General features: G+C 45.6%; 1 protein-coding gene across 1 annotated transcript in view; it reads left to right on the forward strand.

The window, feature by feature from the left end:
* The window catches only part of exoc4 (exocyst complex component 4), a gene marked incomplete at its 5' end in the record, with an annotated part of 105,429 nt that overhangs the window by 53,591 nt on the left and 24,189 nt on the right, over positions 1 to 27,649 (forward strand). The window contains 3 exon segments of the mRNA XM_046335279.1: positions 12,026 to 12,167; positions 21,037 to 21,215; positions 21,898 to 22,057. Coding sequence (XP_046191235.1) covers positions 12,026 to 12,167; positions 21,037 to 21,215; positions 21,898 to 22,057 — 481 coding nt within the window.

Below are 27,649 nucleotides of genomic sequence, written 5' to 3' on the forward strand. Positions count from 1 at the left end.
AATAACTTGGCTGTATACACGGGTTACCAGTACAGAGTCAATGATAACTTGACTATATACATGGGGTACCAGTACAGAGTCAATGATAACTTGGCTATATACATGGGGTACCAGTACAGAGTCAATGATAACTTGGCTGTATACACGGGGTACCAGTACAGAGTCAATGATAACTTTGCTATATACACGGGGTACCAGTACAGAGTCAATGATAACTTGACTATATACATGGGGTACCAGTACAGAGTCAATGATAACTTGGCTATATACATGGGGTACCAGTACAGAGTCAATGATAACTTGGCTGTATACACGGGGTACCAGTACAGAGTCAATGATAACTTGGCTATATACACGGGGTACCAGTACAGAGTCAATGATAACTTGACTATATACATGGGGTACCAGTACAGAGTCAATGATAACTTGGCTATATACATGGGGTACCAGTACAGAGTCAATGATAACTTGGCTATATACATGGGGTACCAGTACAGAGTCAATGATAACTTGGCTATGTACACGGGGTACCAGTACAGAGTCAATGATAACTTGGCTATATACATGGGGTACCAGTACAGAGTCAATGATAACTTGGCTATATACATGGGGTACCAGTACAGAGTCAATGATAACTTGGCTATGTACATGGGGTACCAGTACAGAGTCAATGATAACTTGGCTATATACATGGGGTACCAGTACAGAGTCAATGATAACTTGGCTATATACATGGGGTACCAGTACAGAGTCAATGATAACTTGACTATATACACGGGGTACCAGTACAGAGTCAATGATAACTTGGCTATATACACGGGGTACCAGTACAGAGTCAATGATAACTTGACTATATACACGGGGTACCAGTACAGAGTCAATGATAACTTGGCTATATACACGGGGTACCAGTACAGAGTCAATGATAACTTGGCTATATACACGGGGTACCAGTACAGAGTCAATGATAACTTGGCTATGTACACGGGGTACCAGTACTGAGTCAATGGTAACTTGGCTATATACACGGGGTACCAGTACAGAGTCAATGATAACTTGGCTATATACACGGGGTACCAGTACAGAGTCGATGTGCAGTGGTTCGAGGTAGTTGAGGTAGATAAAGTTGAAGTCGGAAGTTTACATACACCTTAGCCAAATACATTTAAACTCAGTTTTTCACAATTCCTGACATTTAATCCCAGTAAACATTCCCTGTTTTAGGTCAGCACTTTATTTTAAGAATGTGAAATGTGTTGCTAAACTCAAATTATATTCATTAATAACTTTAGTGAAGTGGGCAACATAGCCAAAATATTTGTGATTTACAGTACCCTACTAGCGTGGAGGGACTGTAGGAAATACCTCCCAAATATGTTCTCTATGTTGCCTATAGTAGGCAACTCAGACTTGCCAAATGCCCTGAGTGATGCCAATATTAATCTTTGGCATGCTCTAGGAATCAGGACCTTTTCAGACCTATTTCATCAGAAAACCACTACACTGAAATCCTTTCAAGAGCTCTGCAGTGAATTCAATGTGCCAAGTATCTTCAAATTAGACACGTCATTTCCTCATTTATTTCCAAGAGGAGGTTTAGAGCTCAGCTGAATGAAGTTGAAACCCTTCTTGTCACAGCACAATCCATTAAAGGCTAAATCTCCTACATCTATAGACTCTTTTCTGAGAAAGGAGGCTCCTCCTTTAATCCTTTGAAAATAATCTGGGAAAAGGACCTTGGTCTGACTATCAGTGATGAGTTATGGGCGGAGGTTTGCAACAGGGTATACTGCTCCTCTACTACACTACTATGTAAAAATGAAAGAATCTAATTACACATTTTTAATACTTCTCCTACATTTAAAATGTGGATTGACCAGATTGTTGACTTTCTCCCTCTTGAAAAGCTCACTTATGACCTCCACAAGAGACAGCCCAAGTTTGATAGACTCTGGTCTCTACTACTCAACTATATTTCAAATTGGACAGAGTAAATGGGGTGATTAGGGAAATGAGCAGATATATATTGTGTAAGGTCCTGTAAAAACTAAAAACTAATTATTTGCTCGTCATCTCAGCTAAGGCTGGAAATAACTAATAAGAATATTTAAAAAAAATAATTATTCATTCTATTTTTATTTGTAAAGTTTTTTATATTATTATTATTGTCTGTTTGTTGTTTGATTGAAAAACAAGAACTGAATAAAACTTTAAATTGAAAGAAAATAAAGAATGTGAAATGTCAGAATAATAGTAGAGAGAATGATTTATTTCAGCTCATCACATTCCCAAGTTTACATCTGCTCAATTAGTGTTTGGTAGCATTGCCTTTAAACTGTTTAACTTGGGTCAAACGTTTCGGGTGGCCTTCCACAAGCTTCCCACAATAAGTTGGGTCAATTTTTGCCCATTCCTCCTGACAGAGCTGGTGTAACTGTCAGGTTTGTAGGCCTCCTTGCTCACACACTTTTTCAATTCTGCCCACAAATGTTCTATAAGATTGAGGTCAGGGCTTTGTGATGGCCACTCCAATACCTTGACTTTGTTGTCCTTAAGCCATTTTGCCACAACTTTGGAAGTATGCTTGGGGGTCATTGTCCATTTGGAAGACCCATTTGCGACCAGGCTTTAACTTCCTGACAATATATCCACAGAATTTTCCAGCCTCATGATGCCATCTATTTTGTGAAGTGCACCAGTCCCTCCTGCAGCAAAGCACCCCCACAACAAGATGCTGCCACCCCTGTGCTTCACGGTTGGGATGGTGTTCTTCGGCTTGCAAGGCTCCCCCTTTTTCTTTCAAACATAACAAAGGTCATTATGGCCAGAGGACATTTTTTCAAAAAGTACGATCTTTGTCCCCATATGCAGTTGCAAACCATAGTCTGGCTTTTTTATGCCGGTTTTGGAGCAGTGGCTTCTTCCTTGCTGAGCGGCCTTTCAGGTTATGTCGATATAGGACCCGTTTTACTGTGGATATAGATAATTTTGTGCCTGTTTCCTCCAGCATCTTCACAAGGTCCTTTGCTGTTGTTCTGGGATTGATTTGCACTTTTCGCACCAAAGTACGTTCATCTCTAGGAGACAGAACGCGTCTCCTTCCTGAGCGGTATGACGACTGTGTGGTCCCATGGTTTTATACTTGCGTACTTTTGTTTGTACAGATGATCGTGGTACCTTCAGGCGTTTGGAAATTGCTCCCAAGGATGAACCAGACTTGTGGAGGTCTACAATTATTTTTCTGAGATCTGATTTCTTTTGATTTTCCCATGATGTCAATTAAAGAGGCACTGAGTTTGAAGGTAGGCCTTGAAATAAATCCACAGGAACGCCTCCAATTGACTCAAATGATGTCAGTTAGCCTATCAGAAGCTTTTAAAGCCATGACTTTATTTTCTGGAATTTTCCAAGCTGTTTAAAGGCACAGTCAAATGAGTTTATGTAAACGTCTGACCCACTGGAATTGTGATACAGTGAATTATAACTTAAATAATCTGTCTGTAAACAGTTGTTGGGAAAATTACTTGTGTCATGCACAAAGTAGATGTCCTAACAGACTTGCCAAAACTGTAGTTTGTTAACAAGAAATTTGTGGAGTGGTTGAAAACCTAGTTTTAATGTCTCCAACCTAAGTATATGTAAACTTCCGACTTCAACTGCATGTACACAGGTAGGGATACAGTGACTAGGCAACAGGATAGATAATAAACAGTAACAGCAGCATATGTGATGAGTCAATAGAGTTAGTGCCAAAAGGGTCCGTGCTGATTTGGTTAAATATTTTTATGGCTTTGGGGGTGGATGCTGTTCAGCGTCCTGTTGGTTCCAGACTTGGTATCTCTTGTTGTGCAGTAACAGAGAGAACAGTCTATGACTTGGGTGGCTGGAGTCTTTGACCATTTTTAGGGCCTTCCTCTAACACCACCTGGTATAGAGGTCCAGAATGGCATGGAGCTCGGCCCCAGTGATGTACTGGGCCATACGCACTACCCTCTGTAGCTCTTTGCAGTCGGATGACAAGCAGTTGCCATACCAGGCGGTGATGCAGCCAGTCAAGATGCTCTCAAGGGTGCAGCTGTAGAACTTTTTGAGGATCTGAGGGTCCATGCCAAATCTTGGTACACGTAAAACCAGAACAATTTATACATAGTTCACCACACTTGTTTGCTTTGAATTTCTTCTGTGTAATGTCTTCATGAACACACTCTAGAATGTTAAAGTGTTATTCACCTGTCCCCATGGGATAACCTTTTCTTCTGTGTAATGTCTTCATGAACACACTCTAGAATGTTAGTGTTATTCACCTGTCCCCATGGGATAACCTTTTCTTCTGTGTAATGTCTTCATGAACATACTCTAGAATGTTAAAGTGTTATTCCCCTGTCCCCATGGGATAACCTTTTCTTCAGTGTAATGTCTTCATGAACACACTCTAGAATGTTAGTGTTATTCACCTGTCCCCATGGGATAACCTTTTCTTCTGTGTAATGTCTTCATGAACACACTCTAGAATGTTAGTGTTATTCACCTGTCCCCATGGGATAACCTTTTCTTCTGTGTAATGTCTTCATGAACACACTCTAGAATGTTAGTGTTATTCATCTGTCCCCATGGGATAACCTTTTCTTCTGTGTAATGTCTTCATGAACACACTCTAGAATGTTAGTGTTATTCCCCTGTCCCCATGGGATAACCTTTTCTTCTGTGTAATGTCTTCATGAACACACTCTAGAATGTTAGTGTTATTCACCTGTCCCCATGGGATAACCTTTTCTTCTGTGTAATGTCTTCATGAACACACTCTAGAATGTTAGTGTTATTCACCTGTCCCCATGGGATAACCTTTTCTTCTGTGTAATGTCTTCATGAACACACTCTAGAATGTTAGTGTTATTCACCTGTCCCCATGGGATAACCTTTTCTTCTGTGTAATGTCTTCATGAACACACTCTAGAATGTTAAAGTGTTATTCACCTGTCCCCATGGGATAACCTTTTCTTCTGTGTAATGTCTTCATGAACACACTCTAGAATGTTAGTGTTATTCACCTGTCCCCATGGGATAACCTTTTCTTCTGTGTAATGTCTTCATGAACACACTCTAGAATGTTAGTGTTATTCACCTGTCCCCATGGGATAACCTTTTCTTCTGTGTAATGTCTTCATGAACACACTCTAGAATATTAGTGTTATTCACCTGTCCCCATGGGATAACCTTTTCTTCTGTGTAATGTCTTCATGAACACACTCTAGAATGTTAGTGTTATTCACCTGTCCCCATGGGATAACCTTTTCTTCTGTGTAATGTCTTCATGAACACACTCTAGAATGTTAGTGTTATTCACCTGTCCCCATGGGATAACCTTTTCTTCTGTGTAATGTCTTCATGAACACACTCTAGAATGTTAGTGTTATTCACCTGTCCCCATGGGATAACCTTTTCTTCTGTGTAATGTCTTCATGAACACACTCTAGAACCCTTTTCACAGAGAGTTCTACCTGGAACCCAAAAGGGTTCTTTAAATGGTTATCCTATGGGGACAGCCAAAATACCCTTTTGGTTTCCATGTAAAACCCTTTTCACAGAGAGTTCTACCTGGAACCCAAAAGGGTTCTTTAAATGGTTCTCCTATGGGGACAGCCAAAATACCCTTTTGGTTTCCATGTAGAACCCTTTTCACAGAGAGTTCTACCTGGAACCCAAAAGGGTTCTTTAAATGGTTCTCCTATGGGGACAGCCAAAATACCCTTTTGGTTTCCATGTAGAACCCTTTTCACAGAGAGTTCTACCTGGAACCCAAAAGTGTTATTTAAATGGTTATCCTATGGGGACAGCCAAAATACCCTTTTGGTTTCCATGTAGAACCCTTTTCACAGAGAGTTCTACCTGGAACCCAAAAGGGTTCTTTAAATGGTTCTCCTATGGGGACAGCCAAAATACCCTTTTGGTTTCCATGTAGAACCCTTTTCACAGAGAGTTCTACCTGGAACCCAAAAGGGTTCTTTAAATGGTTCTCCTATGGGGACAGCCAAAATACCCTTTTGGAACCCTTTTTTCTAAGAGTGCAGTTATACAACATTACAATTATTTAGGGAACATCATGCAACAGACTTGTGCATTGTGATTTAAATTAGTGCTTTAGGGTTATATCGTCTCAAGACAATTAATCTTTACTTTTTTCAAGTAACTGAATTTTCTTTTGTGCAACGCAACCATGTTCTTTTGTTTTGTTCTTTGTGGAAAGACGAAAGGAAATGATGGTGTGTGTACCATGATTAATTGTCTGAGTCAGGGGATCAGCATTCAGACTCATCTCTAACTATCATACTGCAGTATTTCCGGTTTCTGAACACTTGGACCAAAATAGAGTCTTGTTTTTGCAGGCTGATATCTAAGACGAGGATTGCAGGGTCGTTCCACGAGTACCTTTTGCATCACTTTGATACAATTGGTTTAAATTTTGCACCAATATTGAATTTTAAAAGCTGGTTATGTTATATGATCTTATCCTTAATCTGGGGAGAAAGCTGAGAGAACAGAAGTGGTGTTGTTGGTGAGTTTGGTTCAACCTTGGTGTGGTCAAGATGTGCTTCTCTCCTATTTCTATTGGCTTTCATCCCCAGACAAACACATCTGGTCTATTTGCAGTTTCCATTAACACGTGTTGTTGGGGTGAGTCGGTTGTGTTATTATCATCAAGGTCAATGTGGTGGATATGTTTACGTTATTGACCTGGATCTTAATTAGGGTTGGATCAAAGCACTATTGCTCCACAGCCCTCAAACTCACCTCTGGACCTCTAAGACAGTTCTGCCTCATCGTTCCACTGCCCCCTGTAACCAGGGACTGATTTAGACCTGGGACACCAGGTGTGTGCAATTAGTTATTAGGTAGAACAGACAACCAGCAGACTCTAGACCTCAGGGTCAGAGTGGAGTTACCCCTGATCTACAGTGTATAGCTCTGAATGATCTGTTTTCCTTCACAAACTGTTGAAGTCCCTGTATAACATATCACCTCTTTTTGAAGAGAATGAAAGGCTGCCTTGCTCAGTGTTTACACGGGACTACCTGTTCAATGAGTCTTTACCTACATTGATGCAGACCTAACTGGCATCAATGCCCGATTTCTGCCAAAGTCATCAGATGTTTTTTTTAAGAGTTCAAATTCAGAGAAACCTGTTGTTTTGTCTGTGCAGCCCCCTGTTCCTTCCTGCCACTGCAGTCAGCGCTCCAGAGCTTTGCACATAGCAGTTACTTTTCATTAGCATTTCTATATTAGTCTCTTCTCCTCCAAGCATTGTCCTCAGTGTCCATCCTGCACCTTTATCTCTCTCAATAACCTCCACCCACATAGGATAGACACACACACACACACACACACACACACACACACACACACACACACACACACACACACACACACACACACACACACACACACACACACACACACACACACACACACACACACACACACACACACACACACACACACACACACACACACACACACACACACACTGCTTGTGAGTAGTGTTTGCTCAGTTGATTGGAGGACTGTGTCACTTGGCCTCCCTGTGTTTGTCTAAGCCAATGGGGTCTCAGCTTATCTTCAGCCACTTAGTTTGGCTTTAATGGGGACAAGGCAGAATACTGGGGACATGGAGATGAGGCAGGATACTGGGGACATGGAGATGAGGCAGGATACTGGGAACATGGAGACGAGGCCGGGTACTGGGAACATGGAGACGAGGCAGGGTACTGGGGACATGGAGACGAGGCCGGGTACTGGGAACATGGAGACGAGGCAGGGTACTGGGAACATGGAGACGAGGCCGGGTACTGGGATCATGGAGACGAGGCCGGGTAATGGGTTAATGGGGACGAGGCCGGGTACTGGGAACGAGGCCGGGTACTGGGAACATGGAGACGAGGCAGTGTACTTGGGACATGGAGACGAGGCAGGGTACTGGGGACATGGAGACGAGGCAGGGTACTGGGGACATGGAGACGAGGCAGGGTACTGGGGACATGGAGACGAGGCATTGTACTGGAGACATGGAGACGAGGCAGGGTACTGGGGACCTGGAGACGAGGCAGGGTACTGGGGACCTGGAGACGAGGCAGGGTACTGGGGACCTGGAGACGAGGCAGGGTACTGGGGACATGGAGACGAGGCAGGGTACTGGGGACATGGAGACGAGGCAGGGTACTGGGGACATGGAGACGAGGCAGGGTACTGGGGACATGGAGACGAGGCAGGATACTGAGTTAATGGGAACGAGGCAGGGTACTGGGGACATGGAGACGAGGCAGGGTACTGGGGACATGGAGACGAGGCAGGGTACTGGGGACATGGAGACGAGGCAGGGTACTGGGGACATGGAGACGAGGCAGGGTACTGGGGACATGGAGACGAGGCAGGGTACTGGGAACATGGAGACGAGGCAGGGTACTGGGGACATGGAGACGAGGCAGGGTACTGGAGACATGGAGACGAGGCAGGGTACTGGAGACATGGAGACGAGGCAGGATACTGAGTTAATGGGAACGAGGCAGGGTACTGGAGACATCTCATGTGATGTGACTCCCAAATAAGTCAACATGTGACTCTGTCAGAATGTGCATAATGTAGATACAGAGCTATGAGTATTTCTATGATTTAGAGTATTTAGTTCCTGTTTCTAGTTTAAGAATCAAATCAGAGAGTTTAAAACTTGTATAGTCTTGAATCTGTAGGAAATATCTCCACTAAGGACCTCCGTCAACAGGGGATATTGGCCTGCGTTGCTCAGCTGCAGTTTCAACTACTTCCTTCCTCACTCTGTCAGTGTGTGTTTGGGTCTTTGAGTGGGCTTGTCGTCCTGCCTGCTACGTGCTCTCATCCGTACGACCTTCACAAGGGCTGAGGGAGTAACTGGGGTGCTGGCCCTGACTGCAGCCAATCGATCGCTAGCCCTCACCACCCCTCTTCCACTCAGCAGTCTCTCTCCCAACACACACCACACTCCCCACCGCCTCATTGCCCAAATAGACTCACATATGAGTGACAGGGCCAATTTCTCTCTCCTTCCACTCCCCTCTAATTCATAGCCATTGATTTACACCTGGTGGTCTGAATGCTCTTTACACACACACACACACACACACACACACACACACACACACACACACACACACACACACACACACACACACACACACACACACACACACACACACACACACACACACACACACACACACACACACACACACACACACACACACACACACACACACACACACACACAGCTCCTTTGCATGGATCACGATGCAGACACAGACTTGGTGTCTCAGCACATGGATTGAAGGACTGAAGGGACTTTCTGAAGGACTGTAGAAGGTCTTCAGATGTGTAGCACAGTGTCCCAAACCTCTCCTTGAGTTCTCACTGCTGTTCCTCCAATTTGATGTATTCAAGTCCAATCTCACCTGATTCAACTGATCAACGTCTCATCAATCCCTTCATTAGTTGAAATAAGTGTGTTAGTTCTGGATTACATCAAATCATTAAGGCTGGTTCTCTTTAGTTCTCTTTCGTCTTCGTTCTCCCTGGTTCTCTTTAGTTCTCTTTCGTCTTAGTTCTCCCTGGTTCTCTTTAGTTCTCTTTCGTCTTAGTTCTCCCTGGTTCTCTTTAGTTCTCTTTCGTCTTAGTTCTCCCTGGTTCTCCTTCGTCCTAGTTCTCCCTGGTTCTCTTTAGTTCTCTTTCGTCTTAGTTCTCCCTCGTTCTCTTTAGTTCTCTTTCGTCCTAGTTCTCCCTGGTTCTCTTTAGTTCTCCTTCGTCCTAGTTCTCCCCGGTTCTCTTTAGTTCTCTTTCGTCTTAGTTCTCTTTCGTCTTAGAGGTGTGGAATGGTCCTTGTTTCTCGGGAAGAGGTGTGGAATGGTCCTGGGTTCTCGGGAAGAGGTGTGGAATGTCCTGGGTTCTCGAGAAGAGGTGTGGAATGGTCCTGGGTTCTCGAGATGAGGTGTGGAATGGTCCTGGGTACTCGAGATAAGGTGTGGAATGGTCCTGGGTACTCGAGATGAGGTGTGGAATGGTCCTGGGTTCTCAAGATGAGGTGTGGAATGGTCCTGGGTTCTCGAGAAGAGGTGTGGAATGGTCCTGGGTACTCGAGATAAGGTGTGGAATGGTCCTGGGTACTCGAGATGAGGTGTGGAATGGTCCTGGGTTCTCAAGATGAGGTGTGGAATGGTCCTGGGTTCTCGAGATGAGGTGTGGAATGGTCCTGGGTTCTCGAGATGAGGTGTGGAATGGTCCTGGGTTCTCAAGAAGAGGTGTGGAATGGTCTTGGGTTCTCGAGATGAGGTGTGGAATGGTCCTGGGTTCTCAAGATGAGGTGTGGAATGGTCCTGGGTTCTCGGGAAGAGGTGTGGAATGGTCCTGGGTTCTCAAGAAGAGGTGTGGAATGGTCTTGGGTTCTCGAGATGAGGTGTGGAATGGTCCTGGGTTCTCAAGATGAGGTGTGGAATGGTCCTGGGTTCTCGGGAAGAGGTGTGGAATGGTCCTGGGTTCTCAAGAAGAGGTGTGGAATGGTCCTGGGTACTCGAGATAAGGTGTGGAATGGTCCTGGGTACTCGAGATGAGGTGTGGAATGGTCCTGGGTTCTCAAGATGAGGTGTGGAATGGTCCTGGGTTCTCGAGATGAGGTGTGGAATGGTCCTGGGTTCTCGAGATGAGGTGTGGAATGGTCCTGGGTTCTCGAGATGAGGTGTGGAATGGTCCTGGGTTCTCGGGAAGAGGTGTGGAATGGTCCTGGGTTCTCAAGAAGAGGTGTGGAATGGTCTTGGGTTCTCGAGATGAGGTGTGGAATGGTCCTGGGTTCTCAAGATGAGGTGTGGAATGGTCCTGGGTTCTCGGGAAGAGGTGTGGAATGGTCCTGGGTTCTCAAGAAGAGGTGTGGAATGGTCTTGGGTTCTCGAGATGAGGTGTGGAATGGTCCTGGGTTCTCAAGATGAGGTGTGGAATGGTCCTGGGTTCTCGGGAAGAGGTGTGGAATGGTCCTGGGTTCTCGGGAAGAGGTGTGGAATGGTCCTGGGTTCTCAAGAAGAGGTGTGGAATGGTCTTGGGTTCTCGAGATGAGGTGTGGAATGGTCCTGGGTTCTCGAGATGAGGTGTGGAATGGTCCTGGGTTCTCGAGATGAGGTGTGGAATGGTCCTGGGTACTCGAGATGAGGTGTGGAATGGTCCTGGGTTCTCAAGATGAGGTGTGGAATGGTCCTGGGTTTTCGGGAAGAGGTGTGGAATGTCCTGGGTTCTCGAGATGAGGTGTGGAATGGTCCTGGGTTCTTGAGATGAGGTGTGGAATGGTCCTGGGTTCTCGAGATGAGGTGTGGATTGGTCCTGGGTTCTCGAGATGAGGTTTGGAAAGGCCCTGGGTTCTCAAAATGAGGTGTGGAAAGGCCCTGGGTTCTCGAGATGAGGTGTGGAATGGTCCTGGGTTCTCGAGATGAGGTGTGGAATGGTCCTGGGTTCTCGAGATGAGGTGTGGAATGGTACTGGGTTCTCGAGATGAGGTGGAGAATGGTCCTGGGTTCTCGAGAAGAGGTGTGGAATGGTATTGGGTTCTCGAGATGAGGTGTGGAATGGTACTGGGTTCTCGGGAAGAGGTGTGGAATGGTCCTGGGTTCTCGAGAAGAGGTGTGGAATGGTCTTGGGTTCTCGGGAAGAGGTGTGGAATGGTCTTGGGTTCTCGAGATGAGGTGTGGAATGGTCCTGGGTTCTCGAGATGAGGTGTGGAATGGTCCTGGGTTCTCGGGAAGAGGTGTGGAATGGTCCTGGGTTCTCGAGAAGAGGTGTGGAATGGTCTTGGGTTCTCGAGATGAGGTGTGGGAAACACTGCTATGCTATTTTTTATATTTAGCTATAATGTAACGTGTGTGTGTGTGTGTGTGTGTGTGTGTGTGTGTGTGTGTGTGTGTGTGTGTGTGTGTGTGTGTGTGTGTGTGTGTGTGTGTGTGTGTGTGTGTGTGTGTGTGATCAGGTGGATCTCCAGGCTCGGACCCCCAGGTGACCAATGAGAGCGTCCGCAGCAGGGACCAGATCCTTCAGACTCTGACTGACCTGTCCAGGGCCTTCCAGGACATCGCTGACCGCTGTCTGCTGGTCCTCCACCTGGAGGTTAGGTACGTACGGACATGGACTCTCCAGGATAAACACCCAGCCTGGGTCATGTTCATAATGACCTTTTCCTATTGGTCATGTTCATAATGACCTTTTCCTATTGGTCATATTCATAATGACCTTTTCCTATTGGTCATGTTCACAATTACCTTTTACTATTGGTCAGGTTCATAATGACCTTTTACTATTGGTCATGTTCATAATGACCTTTTCCTATTGGTCATGTTCACAAAATACCTTTTCCTATTGGTCATGTTCACAATGACCTTTTCCTATTGGTCATGTTCACAAAATACCTTTTCCTATTGGTCATGTTCACAATTACCTTTTCCTATTGGTCATGTTCACAATGACCTTTTCCTATTGGTCATGTTCACAATGACCTTTTCCTATTGGTCATGTTCATAATGACCTTTTCCTATTGGTCATGTTCACAAAATACCTTTTCCTATTGGTCATGTTCACAATGACCTTTTCCTATTGGTCATGTTCACAAAATACCTTTTCCTATTGGTCATGTTCACAATTACCTTTTCCTATTGGTCATGTTCACAATGACCTTTTCCTATTGGTCATGTTCATAATGACCTTTTCCTATTGGTCATGTTCACAAAATACCTTTTCCTATTGGTCATGTTCACAATGACCTTTTCCTATTGGTCATGTTCACAATGACCTTTTCCTATTGGTCATGTTCACAATGACCTTTTCCTATTGGTCAAGTACAGATCATACTACCGCCCGCTTCACTCCGTTTTCTTTTATTTAGTCCCTAGCGAACACAACCGTGATTTCTAGAATCTTCCTCTCAATGGTTTCACAGTGTTCTTCAGTCCTGGTCCTGAGTTGGGGCAGACTGAGTTAGCAGGCTGATGTTCTGTCAGACTACCATGTTGACTGTCAGACTACCATGTTGACTGTCAGACTACCATGTTGACTGTCAGACTACCATGTTGACTGTCAGACTACCATGTTGACTGTCAGACTACCATGTTGACTGTCAGACTACCATGTTGACTGTCAGACTACCATGTTGACTGTCAGACTACCATGTTGACTGTCAGACTACCATGTTGACTGTCAGACTACCATGTTAACTGTCAGACTCAGAACTGTCAGACTACATGTTGACTGTCAGACTACCATGTTGACTGTCAGACTACCATGTTGACTGTCAGACTACCATGTCAGACTACCACGTTGACTGTCAGACTACCAAGTTGACTGTCAGACTACCACATTGACTGTCAGACTACCACGTTGACTGTCAGACTACCATGTTGACTGTCAGACTACCACGTTGACTGTCAGACTACCACGTTGACTGTCAGACTACCACGTTGACTGTCAGACTACCACGTTAATTTAGACTACCACGTTGACTGTCAGACTACCATGTTGACTGTCAGACTACCATGTTGACTGTCAGACTACCATGTTGACTGTCAGACTACCATGTAGTTCCACCTATGAATTTGAGAGCGGTTACATTCGTTCAGCCCTATCCTTCATCTTTATAGCTCACCAAGTGGCAGGACTATCGTTTTAATTTTACAACCCCTTTAGGTGTGTATATATGTATATGATTATTATTACATAACATTGAATTTAGGCTTTAGTACCATACACCACATTGATAACACATTCATAAAACAGTCACAAAATAAATCATAAGGAATAAGGTTTTGAAGTGTCTGTTCTATATCTAGGAGATATAAGGAAGCTCAGGAAATATATATTATTTTTTAAATACATATTTAACCCCTTTTATGGGGTAGACACAACATCTGTTTCCTTCAGACTAGTTCGTGTGTAGCCCAAAATGTTCAGACACTACAAACAGAAGTTGGCAAATGGACGGTCCCGACTTCAGACGAGTCCCCTGACACTTGTGGAGATCACCATCTAAATGGTCTGACTAACACCACTCTATCTCTGCCACCTTTCACTGCAGATGAGGAAGTGTGACAATGGTGGTGGATTGAGACTCGTCCAATAAAATACAACAGATATCTCTATCTTAAACTGATGGATTGTGATGGGATATAAAATACAACTGATATCTCTATCTTAAACTGATGGATTGTGATGGGATAAAAAATACAACTGATATCTCTATCTTAAACTAATGGATTGTGATGGGATAAAAAATACAACTTGAGATGACTTAGATTGGTGCACCGGTGTATCAGTCAACTGTTAGGGGTTAAAAAAGTGCAAGACAATCTAATAATACATTCAGACCAATGTCTCCCTGCAGATCCAGTGAGTTCACCCATTAACGTCTAAAACAAGTGATCCTCCAACCAAACCCAGAAAACAACCAACTCTCTCTCCATCAACAGCCCCTAACAGCCCCAACTCCTCCTTCCTCTCCAACCAGACCCAGAAAACAACCAACTCTCTCTCCATCAACAGCCCCTAACAGACCCATCTCCTCCTTCCTCTCTAACCAGACCCAGGAAACAACCAACTCTCTCTCCATCAACAGCCCCTAACAGCCCCATCTCCTCCTTCCTCTCCAACCAGACCCAGAAAACAACCAACTCTCTCTCATCAACAGCCCCTAACAGCCCCATCACCTCCTTCCTCTCCAACCAGACCCAGGAAACAACCAACTCTCTCTCCATCAACAGCCCCTAACAGCCCCATCTCCTCCTTCCTCTCCAACCAGACCCAGAAAACAACCAACTCTCTCTCCATCAACAGCCCCTAACAGCCCCATCTCCTCCTTCCTCTCCAACCAGACCCAGAAAACAACCAACTCTCTCTCCATCAACAGCCCCTAACAGCCCCCATCTCCTCCTTCCTCTCTTTATCCCTCATCTCCTCCTTCCTCTCTTTATCCCTCCATCTCCTCCTTCCTCTCTTTATCCCTCATCTCCTCCTTCCTCTCTTTATCCCTCATCTCCTCCTTCCTCTCTTTATCCCTCATCTCCCCCTTCCTCTCTTTATCCCTCCATCTCCTCCTTCCTCTCTTTATCCCTCATCTCCCCCTTCCTCTCTTTATCCCTCCATCTCCTCCTTCCTCTCTTTATCCCTCTATCACCACCTCCTTCTCTTTATCCCTCCATCTCCTCCTTCCTCTCTTTATCCCTCCATCTCCTCCTTCTCTTTATCCCTCCATCACCTCCTTCCTCTCTTTATCCCTCCATCACCTCCTTCCTCTCTTTATCCCTCCATCTCCTCCTTCCTCTCTTTATCCCTCCATCTCCTCCTTCCTCTCTTTATCCCTCCATCACCTCCTTCCTCTCTTTATCCCTCCATCTCCTCCTTCCTCTCTTTATCCCTCCATCTCCTGCTTCCTCTCTTTATCCCTCCATCTCCTCCTTCCTCTCTTTATCCCTCCATCTCCTCCTTCCTCTTTATCCCTCCATCTCCTCCTTCTCTTTATCCCTCCATCTCCTCCTTCTCTTTATCCCTCCATCTCCTCCTTCCTCTCTTTATCCCTCCATCTCCTCCTTCCTCTCTTTATCCCTCCATCTCCTCCTTCCTCTTTATCCCTCCATCTCCTCCTTCTCTTTATCCCTCCATCTCCTCCTTCTCTTTATCCCTCCATCTCCTCCTTCCTCTCTTTATCCCTCCATCTCCTCCTTCCTCTCTTTATCCCTCCATCTCCTCCTTCCTCTCTTTATCCCTCCATCTCCTCCTTCCTCTCTTTATCCCTCCATCTCCTCCTTCCTCTCTTTATCCCTCCATCTCCTCCTTCCTCTCTTTATCCCTCCATCTCCTCCCTCTCTTTATCCCTCCATCTCCTCCTTTTCTTTATCCCTCCATCACCTCCTTCCTCTCTTTATCCCTCCATCTCCTCCTTCCTCTCTTTATCCCTCCATCTCCTCCTTCTCTTTATCCCTCCATCTCCTCCTTCTCTTTATCCCTCCATCTCCTTCCTCTCTTTATCCCTCCATCTCCTCCTTCCTCTCTTTATCCCTCCATCTCCTCCTTCCTCTCTTTATCCCTCCATCTCCTCCTTCCTCTCTTTATCCCTCCATCTACTCCTTCCTCTCTTTATCCCTCCATCACCTCCTTCCTCTCTTTATCCCTCCATCACCTCCTTCCTCTCTTTATCCCTCCATCACCTCCTTCCTCTCTTTATCCCTCCATCACCTCCTTCCTCTCTTTATCCCTCCATCTCCTCCTTCCTCTCTTTATCCCTCCATCTCCTCCTTCCTCTCTTTATCCCTCCATCTCCTCCTTCCTCTCTTTATCCCTCCATCTACTCCTTCCTCTCTTTATCCCTCCATCACCTCCTTCCTCTCTTTATCCCTCCATCACCTCCTTCCTCTCTTTATCCCTCCATCACCTCCTTCCTCTCTTTATCCCTCCATCACCTCCTTCCTCTCTTTATCCCTCCATCACCTCCTTCCTCTCTTTATCCCTCCATCTCCTCCTTCCTCTCTTTATCCCTCCATCTCCTCCTTCCTCTTTATCCCTCCATCTCCTCCTTCCTCTCTTTATCCCTCCATCTCCTCCTTCCTCTCTTTATCCCTCCATCTCCTCCTTCTCTTTATCCCTCCATCTCCTCCTTCCTCTCTTTATCCCTCCATCTCCTCCTTCCTCTCTTTATCCCTCCATCTCCTCCTTCCTCTCTTTATCCCTCCATCTCCTCCTTCCTTCTTTTATCCCTCCATCTCCTCCTTCCTCTCTTTATCCCTCCATCTCCTCCTTCCTCTCTTTATCCCTCCACCTCCTCCTTCCTCTCTTTATCCCTCCATCTCCTCCTTCCTCTCTTTATCGCTCCATCTCCTCCTTCTCTTTATCCCTCCATCACCTCCCTCCTCTCTTTATCCCTCATCTCCTCCTTCCTCTCTTTATCCCTCCATCTACTCCTTCCTCTCTTTATCCCTCCATCTACTCCTTCCTCTCTTTATCCCTCCATCTACTCCCTCCTCTCTTTATCCCTCCATCACCTCCCTCCTCTCTTTATCCCTCCATCACCTCCCTCCTCTCTTTATCCCTCCATCACCTCCCTCCTCTCTTTATCCCTCCATCACCTCCCTCCTCTCTTTATCCCTCCATCACCTCCCTCCTCTCTTTATCCCTCCATCACCTCCCTCCTCTCTTTATCCCTCCATCACCTCCCTCCTCTTTATCCCTCCACCTCCTTCCTCTCTTTATCCCTCCACCTCCTTCCTCTCTTTATCCCTCCATCACCTCCTTCTCTTTGTCCCTCCATCTCCTCCTTCCTCTTTATCCCTCCATCTCCTCCTTCCTCTCTTTGTCCCTCCATCACCTCCTTCTCTTTATCCCTCCATCTCCCCCTTCCTCTCTTTATCCCTCCAACTCCTCCTTCCTCTCTTTATCCCTCCATCTCCTCCTTCTCTTTATCCCTCCAACTCCTCCTTCCTCTCTTTGTCCCTCCAACTCCTCCTTCCTCTCTTTGTCCCTCCATCACCTCCTTCTCTTTATCCCTCCATCTCCCCCTTCCTCTCTTTATCCCTCCAACTCCTCCTTCCTCTCTTTATCCCTCCAACTCCTCCTTCCTCTCTTTATCCCTCCATCACCTCCTTCTCTTTGTCCCTCCATCTCCTCCTTCCTCTTTATCCCTCCATCTCCTCCTTCCTCTCTTTATCCCTCCAACTCCTCCTTCCTCTCTTTATCCCTCCAACTCCTCCTTCCTCTCTTTATCCCTCCATCACCTCCTTCTCTTTGTCCCTCCATCTCCTCCTTCCTCTTTATCCCTCCAACTCCTCCTTCCTCTCTTTATCCCTCCATCCCTCATCATGGCTCTGAGATATTGTTTAGCTTCTGCAGTAATGTTTATGATCGCCCTGAAAAAATAGAGGGGGCGAGAAACCCTCCCTGAGCTCTGCACTGCTCTCTACTACTCCACGCCTTATTGACTTTTACCCATCAACCACATTTCCCCCGACAGTAAGGGTGGCAAATGATGCCATCAGGAAGAGGAGCGTAAGAGGAAGAAAGAGAGAGATGCAGAGAGGGAAGGAGTGTGAGAGGGAAGGAGTGTGAGAGGGAAGGAGTGTGAGAGGGAAGGAGTGTGAGAGGGAAGGAGTGTGAGAGGGAAGGAGTGTGAGAGGGAAGGAGTGTGAGAGGGAAGGAGTGTGAGAGGGAAGGAGTGTGAGAGGGAAGGAGTGTGAGAGGGAAGGAGTGTGAGAGGGAAGGAGTGTGAGAGGGGGGTGGGAAAGGAAGGGAGAGAGAAGGAGAAAAAGAGAGGGAGCGAGAGGGAAGGAGTGTGAGAGGGGGGTGGGAAAGGAAGGGAGAGAGAAGGAGAAAAAGAGAGGGAGCGAGAGGGAAGGAGTGTGAGAGGGGGGTGGGAGAGAGAAGGAGAAAAAGAGAGGGAGCGAGAGGGAAGGAGTGTGAGAGGGAAGGAGTGTGAGAGGGGTGGGAAAGAAAGGGAGAGAGCGAGCGAGCGAGAGGGAAGGAGTGCGAGAGGGAAGGAGTGTGAGAGGGGGGTGGTAAAGGAAGGGAGAGAGAAGGAGAAAAGGAGAGAGGCGAGAGGGTGTTAGTTTTATGTCTCCACTCATGTTTTTAATAGCCACCGGGGCCGAAGATGGTTTTTGGGGGTTCTGATGAAGATGGTTTTTGGGGGTTCTGATGAAGGTGGTTTTGGGGGTTCTGATGAAGGTGGTTTTTGGGGGTTCTGATGAAGATGGTTTTTGGGGGTTCTGATGAAGGTGTTTTTGGGGGTTCTGATGAAGATGGTTTTTGGGGTTCTGATGAAGGTGGTTTTTGGGGGTTCTGATGAAGATGGTTTTTGGGGTTCTGATGAAGGTGATTTTTGGGGTTCTGATGAAGCTGGTTTTTGGGGTTCTGATGAAGGTGGTTTTTGGGGTTCTGATGAAGATGGTTTTTGGGGGTTCTGATGAAGATGGTTTTTGGGGGTTCTGATGAAGATGGTTTTTGGGGTTCTTGCTGAAGGTGGTTTTTGGGGGTTCTGATGATGGTTTTGGGGGGTTCTGATGAAGGTGGTTTTGGGGGGTTCTGATGAAGGTGGTTTTTGGGGGCTCTGATGAAGGTGGTTTTTGGGGGTTCTGATGGTGGTTTTGGGGGGTTCTGATGATGGTTTTTGGGGGTTCTGATGAAGGTGATTTTTGGGGGTTCTGATGAAGGTGGTTTTTGGGGGTTCTGATGAATGTGTGAGCAGCCAGAGATCATGTAGCAGGCAGGTGTTTAGGGAAACTAAGCACCCCCATGGTGGCTCTTGGATTAGAACGTCACGCTTGGACAAATGTGTTGAAAGACAGAGGCGGAGGGGAGACATTTGATTAAGTTACAGTAGACTGATATCTACATATCACAATCTGTCCTGATAGTTACATGGTGGATGAATTCAGTCAAACATCCCAGTAGAGCTGAGCGATACATTTCCACCACCGCGTTTTCATTCTCCTTTATATACTAGTTAAGGTGACATCAATTGGCCCATTTAATAATCACCCATATTAGCAAAGTTATTTAATTTCAAACTTCTCATTGGTCTAGAATAGGCTACTTATCATAATGAATGATATCAGCAAAATGCCTGCGATATGTAACACTAAGCTGATTCCATCACCATCATGACTTCATCTACCTGCAGGGTTTGGTTGGACTAAACACACTCTCTTCACCAACAATATTGTCTCTCCTCTTTTCATCTGTCTCTCCTCATCTGTCTCTCCTCTCTCTTCCCCTCATCTATCTCTCTTCCCCTCATCTGTCTCTCCTCTCTCTTCCCCTCATCTGTCTCTCCTCTCTGCTCATCTGTTTCTCCTCTCTCTTCCCCTCATCTATCTCTCATCTCTCCTCATCTGTTTCTCCTCTCTCTTCCCCTCATCTGTCTCACATCTCTCTTCCCCTCATCTGTCTCTACTCTCTGCTCATCTGTTTCTCCTCTATCTTCCCCTCATCTGTCTCTCTCTGCTCATCTGTTTCTCATCTGTCCCCTCTCTTCCCTCATCTATCTCTCCTCTCTGCTCATCTGTTTCTCCTCTCTCTTCCCCTCATCTGTCTCTCCTCTCTGCTCATCTGTTTCTCATCTGTTCTCTCCTCTCTCTTCCCCTCATCTGTCTCTCCTCTCTGCTCATCTGTTTCTCCTCTCTCTTCCCCTCATCTGTCTCATCTGTCTCTCTCTCTGCTCATCTGTTTCTCCTCTTCTTCCTCATCTGTCTCTGTCCTCTCTGCTCATCTGTTTCTCCTCTCTCTTCCCCTCATCTGTCTCTCTCTCTCTGCTCATCTGTTTCTCCTCTCTCTTCCCCTCATCTGTTTCTCCTCTCTCTTCCCCTCATCTATCTCTCCTCTCTGCTCATCTGTTTCTCCTCTCTCTGCTCATCTGTTTCTCCTCTATCTTCCCCTCCTGTCCTCATCTGTCTCTCCTCTCTGCTCATCTGTTTCTCCTCTCTCTTCCCCTCATCTGTCTCTCCTCTCTGCTCATCTGTTTCTCCTCTCTCTTCCCCTCATCTGTCTCTCCTCTCTGCTCATCTGTTTCTCCTCTCTCTTCCCCTCATCTGTCTCTCCTCTCTGCTCATCTGTTTCTCCTCTCTTCCCCTCATCTGTCTCTCCTCTCTGCTCATCTGTTTCTCCTCTCTTCCCCTCATCTCTCTCCTCTCTGCTCATCTGTTTCTACTCTCTCTTCCCCTCATCTGTCTCTCCTCTCTGCTCATCTGTTTCTCCTCTCTCTTCCCCTCATCTGTCTCTCCTCTCTGCTCATCTGTTTCTCCTCTCTCTTCCCCTCATCTATCTCTCCTCTCTCCTCATCTGTCTCTACTCTCTCTTCCCCTCATCTATCTCTCCTCTGCTCATCTGTCTCTCCTCTCTGCTCATCTGTTTCTCCTCTCTCTTCCCCTCATCTGTCTCTCCTCTCTGCTCATCTGTTTCTCCTCTCTCTTCCCCTCATCTATCTCTCCTCATCTGTCTCTCTTCTCCTCTCAGAGTGCATTGTTTCCACTACCTGATTCCCCTGGCCAAGCAGGGGAACTATGCCATAGTGGCCAACGTGGAGAGCATGGACTACGACCCCTTGGTGGTCAAACTCAACAAGGACATCAGCGCCATCGAGGAGGTGATGGGCGCCGCGCTGCAGCAGCACAAGTTCCAGTACATCTTTGAAGGTAAGTCTGTTGTTGTGGGTCGTCCATGATAATGTCATGTGTTGAGAATGTAATTATATTGATTCTATTGGCTTAATGTACTTGTTTCATCGGACTGTGCTCAGGTCAATGTGTGCCTGTATTGTCCCTGTGTCTTTTTGGGGTACAAATGTCCACTGCGGTGATCAATAAAAGTGTTGACTACTGAGATGTATTCTGCAGTATGTGACTGGTATGTGTTTTCTCTCTCTTCACGTTCTCTTACGCTTTCTCTCTTCTCTCATCTCATCTCTCTCTTCTCATCTCTCTCTTCTCTCCTCTCGTCTCTCCTCTCTCTCTCTTCTCTTCTCTCTCTTCTCTCCTCTCGTCTCTCTCTCTCTCTGTCTCTCTCTCTCTCTCTCTCTCTGTCTCTTCTCTTCTCTCTTTTGTGCTCTCTGTCTCCCTCTCTCTCCCCTTCTCGCACTCTCTCTCCCTCTCTCTCTTCTATTCTCTCTCTCTCTCTCTCTGTATTCTGTCTCTCTGTCTCTCTTTCTCTCTGTCTCTCTGTCTCTTGTCTCTCTCTCACTGTCTCTTCTCTTCTCTCTTTTGTGCTCTGTCTCCCTCTCTCTCCCCTTCTCGCACTATCTCTCCCTCTCTCTCTTCTATTCTCTCTCTCTCTCTCTCTGTATTCTGTCTCTCTGTCTCTCTGTCTCTCTGTCTGTAGGTCTTGGCCACCTGATCTCCTGTATTCTGATCAATGGAGCCCAGTACTTTAAGAGGATCAGTGAGTCTGGCATCAAGAAGATGTGTAGGAACATCTTTGTGCTGCAGCAGAACCTCACCAACATCACCATGTCTAGAGAGGCCGACCTGGACTTCGCTAGGTGAGACATACACATAGGAAGGGGACAAGAAAGACATGGTAAGAGATGGATAAACAGGACGGAAGGATAGAGAGAGGAAACAAAGGGCTAGAAATAGCAAAGAGGATGAGAGAAGAGGAGGGCAAATCAATGTAGAGAGCGAGAGATAATCTAAGTTATTCAGTGGGAGGCTGTGTCTCAGAAGGACACAGGACAGCTTTATTTGGACGGATCAATGTGTAATCGTTGTCTTCCTGCCCTCTGTCCCTCTCTCTCGCCGTACCTCTCTTCTGCAGTCCTTCTTTCTCGCTCCCTTTCTCCCCCTCTGTTCTGCATGTTCAACCAGCATACAGAACTGCACCAATCTACACCCCATGAGTGAGTGAGAGGACCAGATGGGAGGGGGTACAGTGCATTCAGAAACTATTGAGACCCCTTGACTTTTTCAACATTATTTTACGTTGCGACCTTATCCTCAAATCGCTAAAAACATTTTTTTATCCTCATCAATCTACTCACAATACTGTATCCCATAATGACAAACCAAAAACAGGTTTTTAGTCATTTTTGCCAGTTTATAAAAACTAAAAATCTAATTTACATAAGTATTCAGACCCTTTACTAGCATCTTTGGCAGCGATTACCTCTTGGGTATGACTTGGGTATGATGCCACAAGCTTGGCACACCTGTATTTGGGGAGTTTCTCCCATTCTTCTCTGCAGATCCTCTCAAGCTCTGTCTGGATTTCAGCAAGGATTTCTTGTAATTTGCTTCGTTCATCTTTGTCTCGATCCTGACTATTCTCCCAGTCCCTGCCGCTGAAAAACATCCCCACGGCATGACGCTGCCACCACCATGCTTCACTGTAGGGATGGTGCCATGTTTCCTCCAGACGTGACACTTGGCATTCAGGCCAAAGAGTTCAATCTTGGTTTCATCAGACCAGAGAATCTTGTTTCTCATGGTCTGAGAGTCTTTACGTTCCTTTTGGCGAGCTCCAAGCGGGCTGTCATGTGCCTTTTACTGAGGAGTGGCTTCCATCTAGCCACTCTAACATAAAGGTCTGATTGGTGGAGTGCTGCAGAGATGGTTGTCCTTCTGGAAGGTTCTCCCTTCTCCACAGAGGAACTCTGGAGCTCTGTCAGAGTGACCATCGGGTTGTTGGTCACCTCCCTGACCAAGGCCTTTCACCCCCTATTGATCAGTTTGGCAGGGCAGCCAGCTCTAGGAAGAGTCTTGGTGGTTACAAACGTCTTCCATTTAAGAATGATGGAGGCTCCTGTGTTCTTGGGGACCTTCAATGCTGCAGACATTTTTTGGTACCCTTCGCCAGATCTGTGCCTCAACACAATCCTGACTCAAAGCTCTACGGACAATTCCTTCGACATGGCTTGGTTTTTGCTTTGACATGCACTGTCGACTATGGGACCTTATATAGACAGGTGTGTGCTTTTGCATATTTACCACAGGTGGCTCAATTCTGAGTCTCATAACAAAGGGTCTGAATACTTATGTCAATGCATTTTATTTGATTTATTTGACATTTCTTAAAACCTGTTTTCGCTTTGTCATTATGGGGTATTGTGTGTAGATTGATGAGGAGAAAAAGTAATATAATCCATTTTAGAATGAGGCTGTAACGTAATGAAATGTGGGAAAAGTCCAGTGGTCTGAATACTTTCTGAATGCACTTTAGGTCAATAAATCCCTCACCAAATGTCCACCAGTCCAACACACATATGGAATATAGTGTTTGATATCAACACTGACATATGACTGGTGTTGTGATATCAACAGGAATATAGTGTTTGATATTAACAGGAATATAGTGTTTGATATCAACAGGAATATAGTGTTTGATATCAACAGGAATATAGTGTTTGATATCAACAGGAATATAGTGTTTGATATTAACAGGAATATAGTGTTTGATATTAACAGGAATATAGTGTTTGATATCAACAGGAATATAGTGTTTGATATCAACAGGTGTTTGATATAGTATAGTGTTTGATATTAACAGGAATATAGTGTTTGATATAACAGGAATATAGTGTTTGATATCAACAGGAATATAGTGTTTGATATCAACAGGAATATAGTGTTTGATATCAACAGGAATATAGTGTTTGATATCAACAGGAATATAGTGTTTGATATCAACAGGAATATAGTGTTTGATATCAACAGGAATATAGTGTTTGATATCAACAGGAATATAGTGTTTGATATCAACAGGAATATAGTGTTTGATATTAACAGGAATATAGTGTTTGATATCAACAGGAATATAGTGTTTGATATCAACAGGAATATAGTGTTTGATATCAACAGGAATATAGTGTTTGATATCAACAGGAATATAGTGTTTGATATCAACAGGAATATAGTGTTTGATATTAACAGGAATATAGTGTTTGATATTAACAGGAATATAGTGTTTGATATCAACAGGAATATAGTGTTTGATATTAACAGGAATATAGTGTTTGATATTAACAGGAATATAGTGTTTGATATCAACAGGAATATAGTGTTTGATATTAACAGGAATATAGTGTTTGATATTAACAGGAATATAGTGTTTGATATCAACAGGAATATAGTGTTTGATATCAACAGGAATATAGTGTTTGATATTAACAGGAATATAGTGTATGATATCAACAGGAATATAGTGTATGATGGACACCCTTTGCTCACCTTTCTGATGTGGTGGAAAACGTTTATGTCCCAATACAGTAAAGTAGCGTTGTCAGCTTATATATTGAACACTGTTAGCCCAGCCTTTTATTTACCAGTTCACCCCTGCGATGTTATCAGTGCTCTTCTACCAGAGGCATTATAAGGGACCTTGACATGTCCTTTCAGGTATTTTTCTGGAGACTTCAATATATTTTGACCAAACATAAAACAATACAAGGTAATTTTATGGACTCGTTGGACTGTAAACCAAAAGGCTTAATACACCTAATCAATGTCTAGACTACCTGAATCCCCCAAAACCCCATCTGATGGCGTTAGATTTTCACTAGCTTTGCCAATCTCCATGTCCTTCTATACAATGTATGTCAGTCGGATGCCGTCTTTTCTGTGAATGTGTGTACAACAGGGTTTCCCAAACCCGGTCCAGGGGCCCCACCTCGGTGCGGGCTTTGGTTTTTGCTTCAGTGCTACACAGCTGAATCAATTAACCAACTCATCATCAAGCGTTGATTATTTGAGTCAGCTGTGTAGTGCTAGGGCAAAAGTGTGCACCCATGGGAGGCCCCAAGACAGAGTTTTGGAAACGTCGAAGACCCCGGTGATAACTGTGCTGACTTGACGGAGTTTGTCTCGTTAGGGTCTTGCCTAACTCCATAGCGGTGCTGTTGTCTGATGGTAGGATAGTAGTATAGAGGGGCCCGGCGGAGCCTTGGTTCGTCTGTTATTTCTACTCCCTTTTACCTCCACATTATGTGGGATGGTCTCTCTCTTTCTCTGTTTCTTTCTCATTCATTCTCTCTATATTTTTCTCTCATTAATTTATTTTCTCTCGCTCTCTCTGCCTCACTCTCTTCGACTCCCTCTCTCTCTCTGCCTCACTCTCTCTCTCTCTGACCTCTCTCTCTTCTCCTCCTCTCTCTCTCGACTCTCTCTCTCTCTTCGACTCCCTCTCTCTCTCTCTCTCTCTCGCTCTCTCTCTTGACTCTCTCTCTTGATCTCTCTCTTCTCTCTCTCTCTCTTCTCTCTCTCTCACTCTCTCTCTCTCTCTCTGATCATCTCTCTCTTTCTCTCTCTCTATCTCTTTCTATTTCTCTCTCTCTCTCTCTCTGATGATAGTGTGGGTGCTGTAGGGTTGATACATCTCTCTCTGATGACAGTGTGGGTGCTGTAGGGGTTGATACATCTCTCTCTGATGACAGTGTGGGTGCTGTAGGGGGTTGATACATCTCTCTCTGATGACAGTGTGGGTGCTGTAGGGGTTGATACATCTCTCAGTGATGACAGACAGTGGGGTGCTGTAGGGGTTGATACATCTCTCTCTGATGACAGTGATGACAGTGTGGGTGCTGTAGGGGGTTGATACATCTCTCTCTGATGACAGTGTGGGTGCTGTAGGGGGATTGATACATCTCTCTCTGATGACAGTGTGGGTGCTGTAGGGGATACATTGATGACATCTCTCTCTCTGATGACAGTGTGGGTGCTGTAGGGGGTTGATACATCTCTCTCTCTGATGACAGTGTGGGTGCTGTAGGGGTTGATACATCTCTCTCTGATGACAGTGGGTGGGTGCTGTAGGGGTGCTTGATACATCTCTCTGATGACAGTGTGGGTGCTGTAGGGGTTGATACATCTCTCTCTCTGATGACAGTGTGGGTGCTGTAGGGGTTGATACATCTCTCTCTCTGATGACAGTGTGGGTGCTGTAGGGGGTTGATACATCTCTCTCTCTGATGACAGTGTGGGTGCTGTAGGGGTTGATACATCTCTCTCTGATGACAGTGTGGGTGCTGATGACAGTGTGGGTGCTGTAGGGGTTGATACATCTCTCTCTGATGACAGTGTGATGACAGTGTGGGTGCTGCTGATGACAGGGGGGTTGATGACAGTGTGGGTGCTGTACATCTCTCTCTCTGATGACAGTGTGGGTGCTGTAGGGGGTTGATACATCTCTCTGATGACAGTGTGGGTGCTGTAGGGGTTGATACACCTCTCTCTCTGATGATAGTGTGGGTGCTGTAGGGGTTGATACATCTCTCTGATGACAGTGTGGGTGCTGTAGGGGTTGATACATCTCTCTGATGACAGTATGGGTGCTGTAGGGGGTTGATACATCTCTCTCTCTGATGACAGTGTGGGTGCTGTAGGGGTTGATACATCTCTCTCTGATGACAGTGTGGGTGCTGTAGGGGTTGATACATCTCTCTCTGATGACAGTGTGGGTGCTGTAGGGGGTTGATACATCTCTCTCTGATGACAGTATGGGTGCTGTAGGGGTTGATACATCTCTCTCAGTGTGGGTGCTGTAGGGGTTGATACATCTCTCTCTGATGACAGTATGGGTGCTGTAGGGGTTGATACATCTCTCTCTGATGACAGTGTGGGTGCTGTAGGGGGTTCTCTGATGACAGTGTGGGTGCTGTAGGGGGTCTCTCTCTGATGACAGTGTGGGTGCTGTAGGGGTTGATATCTCTCTCTGATGACAGTGTGGGTGCTGTAGGGGTTGATACATCTCTCTCTGATGACAGTGTGGGTGCTGTAGGGGTTGATACATCTCTCTCTGATGACAGTGTGGGTGCTGTAGGGGTTGATACATCTCTCTCTCTGATGACTGTAGTGTGGGTGCTGTAGGGGTTGATACATCTCTCTCTGATGACAGTGTGGGTGCTGTAGGGGTTGATACATCTCTCTCTCTGATGACAGTGTGGGTGCTGTAGGGGTTGATACATCTCTCTCTGATGACAGTGTGGGTGCTGTAGGGGTTGATACATCTCTCTCTGATGACAGTGTGGGTGCTGAGGGGTGATACAGATGACAGTATGGGTGCTGTAGGGGTTGATACATCTCTCTCTCTGATGACAGTGTGGGTGCTGTAGGGGTTGATACATCTCTCTCTGATGATAGAT

The sequence above is a fragment of the Oncorhynchus gorbuscha genome, unplaced genomic scaffold, assembly GCF_021184085.1.
Source record: "Oncorhynchus gorbuscha isolate QuinsamMale2020 ecotype Even-year unplaced genomic scaffold, OgorEven_v1.0 Un_scaffold_695, whole genome shotgun sequence".
In the NCBI taxonomy this organism is placed as follows: domain Eukaryota; kingdom Metazoa; phylum Chordata; class Actinopteri; order Salmoniformes; family Salmonidae; genus Oncorhynchus; species Oncorhynchus gorbuscha.